The 12,851-nt window shown below is 40.4% G+C and overlaps 1 protein-coding gene across 1 annotated transcript in view; it reads left to right on the plus strand.

The window, feature by feature from the left end:
• LOC137431813 (D-3-phosphoglycerate dehydrogenase) overlaps positions 1 to 12,851 on the plus strand; it is a 73,556-nt gene that overhangs the window by 37,851 nt on the left and 22,854 nt on the right. Inside the window, exons 6-7 of the mRNA XM_068123540.2 lie at positions 7,883 to 8,015; positions 10,690 to 10,838. Coding sequence (XP_067979641.2) covers positions 7,883 to 8,015; positions 10,690 to 10,838 — 282 coding nt within the window. The remainder of the gene's footprint in view (positions 1 to 7,882; positions 8,016 to 10,689; positions 10,839 to 12,851) is intronic.

Consider the following 12,851-nt stretch of genomic DNA (forward strand, 5'->3'; position numbering starts at 1 on the left):
ACAATATCACATGGACGATAAAATAACGAATTGAAATTTGACAATCTATCTGGGGAAATGGGGGAGAAACACGTGGTCGAAGAACGAACGAACGAATAAGAAAGAATAAACGAATGAGCACAGAGAAGGTATCTATATATAAACTCACCACCTTGCTCAATTTTCCAAGGTTGTCTTCACATTGATAATATCTCACAAAGATATCAAAGCTTCTTTCTTGAGACCGCATTTTCATCAATCAAACAATCAATATATTCAATTCAATTTATTCAGTTCAATTTATTCAGTTAAATTTATTCAATTAAATTTATTCAGTTCAATTCAATTATTCAATTTCAATTAATTTATCAATATTCATCAATAAATCAAATTAATCATTTTGGATGACTCCTTGCATAAGCCCTTTCCCCAATGATGTCAGGACAGGTCCATCTATTGACTGAGATTGAAGATCATTGGTCGTCACCTCTGGTTCATACCTCATGTCAATTGACGAATCACTGTTCTGTCCTAGGGTCATATCTGACATATTTTCCCATTTTGCCTGGTCTCCACAAATTTTCTTTGCAACCACTAAAGGCAACTCATCCTTCATTTGTGAGACAGCCAAAATGGATGGCAAATATTAAAGTTCTTTGGGAAAAATATCTCATCATTTTTCTTTTAATAGTACCCAAAATCTCTTGGCAATATAAATTTCGTAAAACTCCTGAAATGGGACTGTCAAATTCCTTCAATCATGCTAAATTTTGAAACTCCATCACTTGTAATACCCAATTTATCCCATAGGGCTTGAAAGTTCTTTTCCAAGTTCGTGCAATCATTCTGCATTGGAACCCTATGATATCATTCATAATAATCATCATGATTTTATAATCATGGTCATATCATAATCATCTATTTGAAAAACAAACATTTCCTTTATCACCACAGCTATGTGGTATAATCAACAATAAAATAAACTGTACATAGCAAAAAGCTACCTCCTGACCACTTAATCATCTATTTGAAAAACAAACATTTCCTTTATCACCACAGCTATGTGGTATAATCAACAATAAAATAAACTGTACATAGCAAAAGGCTACCTCCTGACCACTTAGTATACCTATTGACAATAAGTCATAACAATATCGAATAATCATTAAACAATTAAAAGAAAAATCGCTTCTACTGCTCCAGCCGCAGCATTCGTCATTTTGTCTGCTCATTCGCGTGACCAAAACGAAATAAAGGGAGCTCAACCATTATACGGCGCTTTTAATGGCGCATGCCATAGGAACCCAACGCAATTTCGACTCGGCCAGAAAAACGAGCAAATTTTGCAGGATGTTAACTGGAATTTGTCGTGAAAATATATACAAAATACACAAAAATATATACCCACAAAAATAAACAACAAACCCAAACAAACCCAAGGTCGACCATATTACACAATATTACACCATTCCAGGTGACATGAGAAAATCGTCATGATTGCTGAAATGTTCCAGGGTTTATGCACACCTTAAAAGAGGTATGCTTTGTGGTGTTGCCCACCTACCACATTGAATTAAATTACACCATTTCAGCATCGTATTGATTGCTGGAATGTTCCAGGGTTTATACACACCTTAAAAGAGGTATGCTTTGTGGTGTTGCCCACCTACCACATTGAATTAAATTACACCATTTCAGCATCGTATTGATTGCTGGAATGTTCCAGGGTTTATACACACCTTAAAAGAGGTATGCTTTGTGGTGTTGCCCACCTACCACATTGAATTAAATTACACCATTTCAGCATCGTATTGATTGCTGGAATGTTCCAGGGTTTATACACACCTTAACAGAGGTATGCTTTGTGGTGTTGCCCACCTACCACATTGAATTAAATTACACCATTTCAGCATCGTATTGATTGCTGGAATGTTCCAGGGTTTATACACACCTTAAAAGAGGTATGGTTTGTGGTGTTGTCCACCTACCACATTGAATTAAATTACCACATTGAATTAAATTACACCATTTCAGCATCGTATTGATTGCTGGAATGTTCCAGGGTTTATACACACCTTAAAAGAGGTATGCTTTGTGGTGTTGCCCACCTACCACATTGAATTAAATTACCATAAACATTTCTTCCGTTCAACAGAACAAACATTTCCTATATCATGACATGCATGTCTTCAAAAAATTGTATGACCAAGAGAACAATGAACAGAAAAGAAAGAGTGAAAGGTAAATGTAAAACTAATTAAAACTGCGGCGGCAGTGATGATCCGGGGACCATACCGCTCCATCCTGATTGGACGGGTGCATGCCAGAGTCGTTAACAACGACAGTCCAGATCCGATTGTTCAAAATTTCAACTCAATCGATCGAAAAATGAATGCAGGGATGCATTTTAAAGGTTTTCAAGAAATCCACCATGGCCGCCATGTCACGTGACTTATGATGTCATAATTAATATATGCATCCATTCAAGTGACTTACTATAATTGGTCACGGTATCGAGCTCATCTGACCAACGGTTTGGCCTGCAGGTCGACACCAAGTTCATGGTCAGAAGAGAAAGAAATGTAATTAATTAAATAAGTACTTCATTAATTTCTAATAATTAGATAACTCGTGAATTCTCATCCGATTCACTTAACATTTGAGTGTTCCCAAAACGTTGAAGCAAAACGTTGCAACAACGAAAGTGAAACGTTGTAGCGACGTTGTGGAAACGTTTTACAACAACATTATTTCAATGTTGCAGCAAAGTAATGTGAAAAACGTTGAAACAACGTTGTGGAAACGTCAGCAAAACCCAACATTTGAATGTTCCCAAAACGTTGGAGCAAAACGTTGCAACAACGAAAGTGAAACGTTGTAGCGACGTTGTGGAAACGTTAGCAAAACCCAACATTTGAATGTTCCCAAAACGCTGGAGCAAAACGTTGCAACAACGAAAGTGAAACGTTGTAGCGACGTTGTGGAAACGTTTTACAACAACATTATTTCAATGTTGCAGGAAAGTAATGTAAAAAACGTTGAAACAACGTTGTGGAAACGTCAGCAAAACCCAACATTTGAATGTTCCCAAAACGTTGGAGCAAAACGTTGCAACAACGAAAGTGAAACGTTGTAGCGACATTGTGGAAACGTTTTACAACAACATTATTTCAATGTTGCAGGAAAGTAATGTAAAAAACGTTGAAACAACGTTGTGGAAACGTCAGCAAAACCCAACATTTGAATGTTCCCAAAACGTTGGAGCAAAACGTTGCAACAACGAAAGTGAAATGTTGTAGCGACGTTGTGGAAACGTTTTACAACAACATTATTTCAATGTTGCAAACTTTACTTTACAACTTTACAACAACTTTTGTTGAAACTTTACAAAGTTACAACTTTACAAAGTTACAAAGAAACGTTACCACAATTTTTACAATTCGAATGGGATTTATATATCCGTCAACTAATTCAATCAACAACTATTTTATTCAACATAGCCCAAAAGTCAACAACAATTTCAAAAATCCTTAATTTTCATCCGACTCACTTGACTTTTGAATGGGATTTATATATCAGTCAACTAATTCAACCCACAACTATTTTATTCAACATAGGCCAAAAGTCAACAACAATTTCAAAAATCCTTAATTTTCATTCGGTTCACTTGTCATTCGAATGGGATTTATATATCAGTCAACTAGTGCAATCAACAACTATTTTATTCAACATAGCCCAAAAGTCAACAACAATTTCAAAAATCCTTAATTTTCATCCGATTCACTTGACTTTTGAATGGGATTTATATATCAGTCAACTAATTCAACCCACAACTATTTTATTCAACATAGCCCAAAAGTCAACAACAATTTCAAAAATCCTTAATTTTCATCCGATTCACTTGACTTTTGAATGGGATTTATATATCAGTCAACTAATTCAACCCACAACTATTTTATTCAACATAGCCCAAAAGTCAACAACAATTTCAAAAATCCTTAATTTTCATCCGATTCACTTGACTTTTGAATGGGATTTATATATCAGTCAACTAATTTAACCCACAACTATTTTATTCAACATAGGCCAAAAGTCAACAACAATTTCAAAAATCCTTAATTTTCATTCGGTTCACTTGTCATTCGAATGGGATTTATATATCAGTCAACTAGTGCAATCAACAACTATTTTATTCAACATAGCCCAAAAGTCAACAACAATTTCAAAAATCCTTAATTTTCATCCAATTCACTTGACTTTTGAATGGGATTTATATATCAGTCAACTAGTGCAACGTACAGCACTGCGAGCCCAGGGAGCAGAGGAAAACACAAAAAACAAAAGCACTGGCTCTGCTTCCTGGAAGCTTCCTGCCAAACGTTTTGCTTCTCGCAAAAACGTCCGCCAATGGGAACTAGAGGGAGGGGAGAAGGAGCGGGAGCAGGAGACAGGTAGCCGGAATGGAAATGAGGGACAATGAGGGACAGTGAGGGTGTCGGTATGCAATTTTTTTTTTCATCCAATCGCCATCTTTCATAATAATTCTGGACCGGTATGAGATGGGGTTGTCTGTCATGAATTTATTTGTTGATCGAACGAGTTTTAGGTGTTTTAGAAAATGGCGGGAAACCTTGTACCCACGGCTTTGGTCCTACACAATTTCGTTTAATTTATCTAAATCCCACTAGCCGTACCACAGATATGAGCACATTGGAATGGGGGAAAATATAAAAGTGCGATTTTCATCCAATTTGAATGAGAGAGAAAAAATATCTGTATTATGGAGAAAAAATATCTGTATCCCAAGTGCTAAACAAATGTACCGGCCTTACAAGACTTGGGAGCAAATGGTCACATGGTGCACTCATGCCCCGTTTGCCCCCAGTTCACAGCAAGGCCCTTAATGACCAGCGTCTTTATGTGACTACGCACTAATCTTCACAAAGACGCAGTCTCAATTACAGAGGCGAATGCAGGTAGACATTCGTTCGCTTCGCGCACATCAGTGGCGCTTGTCAGAAAAATTACACAACGCAGGAAAAATACGTATTTTACAGAAATCATTAGAAAACCCACGAATAATAGCTACAATCGTTTAAAACGTTCCATCCGTGACTTTTACCTCGGACGGTCATGACCAAAATATGTTACACTCCTTGGATTATCGTTATGTTACCTATATCGCGGCATCGGTGCGCCGGGAAGCCCACCACCACCTCCTCCACCATGTATGTACAAGAACTAAACGCAGGTTCGTAGATCATATTTTGGACAAGGATAACAAAGAATAACTCTTACCTTTTCAGATGCTGTGTCCAGTTTGACCCCTATCTGGCTCGCCAAATTGTTGTGGAGGTGTGTTTGGGACTCAAGACTCCAATGACCGGAAACAGGTTTTACAAAAGGTCTAGACTTTATTAACTGGTTGTTCACTTCATTCCAATACCAAATAACTACCGTTTAACTCAATGGACCAGATAACTCTATCCGCATAGTCCCTCTTCCTTGGTCGATGTCTTCTCCGCAGCGCCGTACTTGTGGTACGCGTTCATTCCTTCGGGCAGAGCTTCTGATGACAAGTGTCCTGACTCAAAGTTTGCTCTGGTTTATATGGACAAACTGGAGTTAATCCCCTGTGCGCTGAATGTTAATCCTCCGTGCGCTAAAGCTCCTTGGTCATCCACAATCGCCCTCCTGGCATCAACTCGCTCCCCTCCTGCTGTGAGTTCCATTTCCCTCACAATAGGAGGGTGCTCTAGCCCGGGGCTGTACAGGAGGTGGACAACGGACTCCCAGCTTTAACAGAGCGAGATACATTCCTAACATTCTTACGACCACCTATTGGTTCACTCACCAATCTCAAAACTAGTTACATAGTATAAAGATTTATTCTACCACAGAGGTAATAATAAGATCACTGGTGGGATCTCGTCGGGGTCTACGAACGGGTCCGGGGCACCGGCTACGTTGTGCGTGAACCGCACGCGTTGGCGGGAACCAGGCCTCGTTGCGCCCTTTCGCGCTGCAGTGCTCGTACACTCGTCCATGCACGGAGAACCGCAGTTCCCGGGCTGCGGCTCTTCCTGCAGCCTCTGTACATCTCCGATGGCATCTCTGAAAACGGTCGATCCAAGCACAATCGTTCCCGAGGTCCAGAACGAGAACAGGCACAAGAGCGCGAGGGAGAAGAACAAGGGAGCCAGATGTTGTCAGCAAAAAACAAGAGAGAGAAAATGTCCGTCCGAGAGTTCTTTTAACGTCGGGTCGTGACGCCATCGGCGCTTCTCCACCAATGCCCGCAGGCCACCACCACCTCGTCCAGCTATCCACCAATCAGCGTGCCACTTCTTGCTCGCCCTTCTCTCTGCCAATCAGTCGGTGCCTTCTTGCTCCGCCCTTCTCTCTGCCAATCAGGAGCCCTGGCCAATCATGGCTCCTCGCGGTGTGTCTTCACGGATCTTTCGTCCTATGCATACTTTCCAGTCGGGGTAATCAGCCCAAGTGCGTCATCTGGTTTCCGGTTAGTTTTATTATTTAGTGTGGTTTAATTAACGGGCATTTCCTGTGCTACTGTCTATGGTGCGGTGCCATAAGGGACAAAGGATGTAAATTACTGAGGTTTGACGAACAGGGGAATTAACATAATCCCTATACCTAGTTAACATGCCCCATTCCTCGTAGTGGGGACGAAGATACACCTTAATCCAACATTCGGCTAAACAAAACGTATTACATGGTGATGGTTCTAACCCAACATCCGGAGCATGTTAATTTATACAAATCTACCTGACTCTACATATCACTACCCCACCGACATAACAATATATATATAAACATACACACACAATACATACACACAATACATGCCTGGCGTTGGCTTAGTGGTTAGGGTGCCGGTTTGGGATCCTAGGATCCTGGGTTCGAATCCCGGTTGATCGCTGAATTAACGCCAGGGGGGTTGACTCAGCCTGTCATCCTTCCGAGGTCGGCAAATTGAGTACCATCTTGCTGGGATGAATGATCACGGTGTGTACCCCGATTCAGAATAGGCACACTGTATCCCTGCGCATCGTAAAAGGCGACCAAGGGTTGGTGTCAGGAAGGGCATCCGGCCATAAAAACATTGCCTCAAACAGGGAACCATGATTGTCATGGGGCCCGCAAGGCTAACCTCTGCTCTAGCGGGGAAAATGGCCTTAAAACGATCATTCATTCATTCATTCAATACATACATGCACACACATACACACACACACACACACACACACACACACTTGGGCTTTGATATTTCGATTTTGGATCATGAGGATTCCTGGAGAGAGTTCGTTTGATTATAAATATCAGGGTCTTTAACCCTAGTGCCATCTATTGTACTCATCATAAACCTTTCAATTGCTTCCCACTTGATCTGTTTGAGTCGCTACACTAGCGGTCACAACTCCTGCTGGTGTGGTTTTACATTTGTGATACCATCCACAAGATAAGTTCCTAAAAGTTCAATAACCCCATCCGTCCTCCTTGTGTGACCATTCTTTGTCAGGCCTCTACCCTTTGACCATCTGGCTTGAATAAACCTAGCAGGAGCTAATGCTCCCACCAGCATAGATAACTATCAGAGTCCCTGGGATACACAGGCCTTCTCATGAAATCAAAGTGGTAGTTATATCAGGAATCACAGAAATTCATGTACATTGTAATTTGATTGACAAAATAATCATTATTGTTTGAAAATGCCATCGAATGCTTGACCGTCCTTAGCTCACGGTTTTGGTAATCAAAAGCAAGTCTGTTTTTGTATTGATGCAAATAACTACATTTAATTTTATTTAATTATTTCTAGATGTAGATTCAGATGATTCAATAGGGTAATATCCTGTCTTTTTCCATTCCCTTCTCCTAAAAGACCATTGGTCATGACCCATTTATTCCAGCAAATGTGTCAGCTGAGTTTGGTGTTGCAAATTTGCCACTGGAAGAAATTTGGCCACTTTGTGATTTTATCACTTTCCACACACCACTGATGCCCTCAACAAAAGGTATGTACGGAATGGCTGTTTACATTTAGTCCATGTGAATATGCACTCCTTGGTTTAAAAAAGTGTTTTTAATAATGCCTTAAAATGTCAAACTGTTTGAAGTGTCGTGCACATGGGTATGGTGCAGCTCAAATCTAAATTGTGTGTTGTCAGGTCAGATATACTCGCACTATTAAAAAACAAATTTGACACCAGTTGGAACCCGAAATTCACAGTCCCGACATTCGCAGGTTCCATGTACTTGCGGTTGATAAATTGCAACCTGCTTCTATATTCGCGGCCCTGTATCCTGTGTATTCGCGATATTTTTGTGGGCCGGCAAAAAAATTCCATGAGCCGCGAGCATGACACAGTTCCAAAACATATCTTCCACCAGCCACGCACAAAGCAACTGGGCATACGCAACAAACGTCTTCCACGAGCCGTGAGCATGACCTGGTTCTACATTCCGCAGCCCTGTGCTGCGAATGTAGAAGCAGGTCATTTGAGATTTTAAAAAATGAATACGAGGCAAGAGTACAAAAGGTCAGCTTCTTTTTTTTTTTTTTTTTTTTTTTGTATACTGAATCGAGGCTCGTGAAAGAGCTAACATTTATTTCACAAACAAATCGACCAGACAAACAAAATATACAAAAAGAGGGAGCGGAAGACAAGATGGGGAGAGAAGGGGAAGCACACAACCACAACATTTGAGAGCAGGGAGAAGTGTGGGAGGGAGAGGGCTTGGGGGCAGGAGGCGTGGGAAGGGGAGGGGGGGGGGGGGAGAGGTATAAAACACAAGGGGACCGAAATTAGCGGGGGTAGAAAAGATCAAGGTTTTGGATGGGGGAGGATAAGAGATGGTGGTGAACAGCTGTTTTAAAGACCTGGAGGGTGGAGTGGGATTGAAGAGAGTGAGGGAGTTTGTTCCAGAGGCGGGAGAAAAGAGGAATGAAGGAGTGAAGGTGAGCAGAAAGTCTTGATTTTGGCAGTTTAACCATAAGAGGGTTGCAGGCAGATCTTGTGCGACCTGTAGGAATATTTGGGGGACAGAGCCCAGAGAGGGCTGGGGGGGCAAGGCCAGAGAGGAGTCGGTAGAAGACGGAAAGACCACCAACCTGCCTGCGGTGAGTGAGTGAAAGGCCCTTGGAGTTAGCTTCATCACGGGAGATTCCAATGATTCTGAACGCTTTGGTTTCAACAGCGTGAAGACGGGCTAGGTGTGAGGCAGGAGCACCAGACCAGAGGGGAGAGCAGTATTACATAGAGCTGCAGATGATTTTATTAATTAAATATTTTGCTGCGAGTAATTAAATATTTATTGGTATTTATATACATATATGTTTACCATTGTAGAACAACAGCTCTTTTTTGTTTCAGTCCCCCCATTTTAGGTAAGCATAATTATTGGAACAAATGACTGACATGTGTTTACTGTTTCTCAGGTGTTTCTTGTTGTATCAATTGTTAATACATTAAAGAGCTGTGAATGTCTAGTCTTGGTTTTAGTCTTTACTTTTGCTTTGGGAGTTTGCATTTGGAGTCATTAAGTATAAACCAGCATAAAGACCAGATAACTGTATATGAAAGAAAAACAAGCAACTCAGAAGCTGAAAAAAACAGAATAATTTTAATTAGAACTATAGCACAATTGGGCAGAGCAAATACAATAATTTGGAATATCTTGAAAAAGAAATAAACCACAAGTGTACTTGGCAATAGACAATGGCCTGGTCGGCCAAGGGAAACAACTGCAGTTTTTGACAGAAAAATCGTCAGAGCTGTGAAGAAAAAGCACAAAACAACTGTCAGTGACATCACGAACAACCTCCAGAGTGTAGGGGTGAAAGTATCACAATCTACCATTCACACAATACTTCGACAACAGAATTACAAAGGCTACACCGCAAGATGCAAACCTCCCATCAGCACCAAACAGAGGCCAGATAGATTTTGTATCGAAGTGAGCCAGTAGCGTTCTTGAACAAAGTTTTATGGACAGATTAGACCAAGGTAAAGCTTTACCAAGTCGATGGAAATGTGAAAGTGTGGAGAAAGGAAGGAATTGCATGTGATCCAAAGCATACTACTCCACCTGTGAAGCATGGTTGCATGGCTACCTCTGGAACTGTCATGGCTTGGGCTTGCATGGCTACCTCTGGAACTGGCCCACTCATCTTTATTAACTCCGCCATCTACAATGGACGGAGGTTATATTTTCACCCCTGTCTGTTTGTTTGTGTGCAGGATATCTCCAAAAGTTGGGGATGTATTCAGACAAAACTTGGTGGACAGGTTGGGTGTGTGACAAAGAAAAACTTGCTTCGATTTTGGTGAAGATCCCAACCGGATCTGGATATGAGAATTTTCTAATTTTTTTAGTGATTCTTCACTATTGAGAGATGGGACAAAAAAAACGATATATAGCATGACAGTTCAAAAATTTGTGGACAAGTTACGACAAAACTAGATGGATCAGTTGGTTAGGTGACAAGAACAAGCCAAATTGATTTTTTTTGGTTCAGGTCAGGATGTAGATCTGGCCTATCAGTGAGATACAAAACGTACACTGTTCAGCCTGGTGGAGGTTTGTGAGTGCCGATCTTGTTCCTTCCTCAATTTGCACTCCAAACCTTGCTTGGCCTGAATAGTCATAATAGTCATAATTCTGGAAACACTCCTTTTGTTTATACAGGGCTGCTTTGTGATGCGACATTTCTCCACTGTAAGCCAAGTGTGCGTGTGGTGAACTGTGCACGTGGTGGAATTGTGGATGAAGATGCGCTGCTGAGGGCTCTAAACTCTGGACGCTGTGCTGGTGCTGGCCTTGATGTGTTTGAAGAGGTCAGAGTTTCCCTTTCTTTCTTTTTTCCAACCAAACCAAGTTTGATGGACATAGGATGGTGTAGGGAAATTAGGTAAACAAGTTTAATAAGCAGGTGAACATGGATGAGTATTTTTCACTAATTGTGTTTCCAACTTTGATGTCCAGAGTCGTCATTGGTGTGATTATTATTTTCTTAAATTGCATGGTCCACCTGAATCATTGTCATGATAATCTAAATATTGTTACAGGTATTATTATTATTATTATTATTATAATTATTATTATTACTAATGGGCATGCACTCTCGCCCACGGTGTGGGAGTACCCTTCTCAGCACACCTACGTTGGGCAATGTGGAAATGCACTTTATAATTTTCGTCATTTTTGAAATAAATATTATGAATCACAACATATCATACCCTACATCATGAGGAAAGTGTGTGATAAAGATGCCACACCGTAATCACCAGTATTGTAATCAGCACTGATGAAAACGGAAGAATAAAGAAAAATATGACCAGTCACAAGGTAGTCAGGTTCACTATGTTTTTTCGTTCAAAATCATGGTAGATTAGCAAACCTATACATTTTTGGAAACGTTATTAGTTATTACATGGAAAATCTGAAAATCAATGTTTACATTTGCCAATTCCGACCAATTCGATTCGACCAATTCGACCAATTCGACCAATCGACCAATTCCATTCGACCAATTCGACCTTTCGACCAATCGTTTCGATCGACCATTCGACCATTCGACCAATTCGATCGATTCGATTCAATTCATCGAATTCGATTCGATCGACCATTCGACCAATTCGATTTGCCAATCAATTTGACTGACCTTTGCTTGTGTGGAACGGACTGTGAAAATGATGCGGACTATATTGTCGGATACGACACACAGGACAGTGATGACGAACTCTAAATGGCATATTCTGTAATCGTGTATGTTTGATGCCATTGACTGCCTGTGTATATTTTGTCATTGACTGCCTGTGTAGATGTGAAGTTATACTGACCGCATGTGTATATATGATTTTGCTGACTGCCTGTGTATGTTTGGTGATATGAATTATTGTGACACATTTTGATGTTATTAACTGCCTGTACAAAATGATAACATGTATTTGATTATGCAACTTATCGCGAATATAAAGACATTATTTTGCAATTCAAAACCTTTGATTCGTGTCTTACCATTCCCCATAACACTAATTTGATACTTTCATTGGATTCCTTGTCCCTGAAAATATAGGTTTAGTATATTTTTAAAAGTTTTTATGGTAATTAGAGGCAGAAATAGAACAAAATATGTATTTTACAGTGGCCATTTTGAAAATCCAAAATGGCCGCCATACAGGTATCTCTCCAAATGTAAACATTGATTTTTAGTTTCCTTATGCTATAACCTTTCCAAAAATGTATAGGTTTGCTAATCTACCATGATTTTGAACGAAATATAATTTATTGACATAGGGAACCTGACTAAGGTGTGGAAAGCATGTGATGAGATAAGCTACAGGTCATGTGATCCTAATTTTATAATTACTGTTATTATTAGGAGAGAACCCTACCTACGGGCAATCTTCCAAGCATGCAACACATTCTTGCAACAACAGGCATTTTAAGGCCATTTTCCCTGCTAGAGCGGGGGTTAGCCTTACGGTCCCCATGACAATCTTCTCCATTTTGCCCTATTTTCTGCATCTCCCCTTTTTAACCTCCTTGCCCGCATTTCTTCTTCGACCATCTTTAGCCAAGTCTTTCTTGGTCTTCTCCGTCCTCTACTTCCTTCTACATTCATTTTCATCACTATTCTCAACCAGTCACTTTCATCCTTCCTCAACACATGACCAAACCATCTCAAACTGTTTCTCTTCACAGCATCCATCACAGGCTCTATTCCCATCATCTTTCGCAATTCATCATTTGTCTTCCTCTCTCTCAACGATACTCCACACATCCACTGAACCATTCGCATTTCCACCCTTTCCAGCCTTCGTTGCTGCTCGACGTTCATTACCCAT

The sequence above is a fragment of the Myxine glutinosa genome, chromosome 7, assembly GCF_964187855.1.
Source record: "Myxine glutinosa chromosome 7, kmMyxGlut1.1, whole genome shotgun sequence".
In the NCBI taxonomy this organism is placed as follows: domain Eukaryota; kingdom Metazoa; phylum Chordata; class Myxini; order Myxiniformes; family Myxinidae; genus Myxine; species Myxine glutinosa.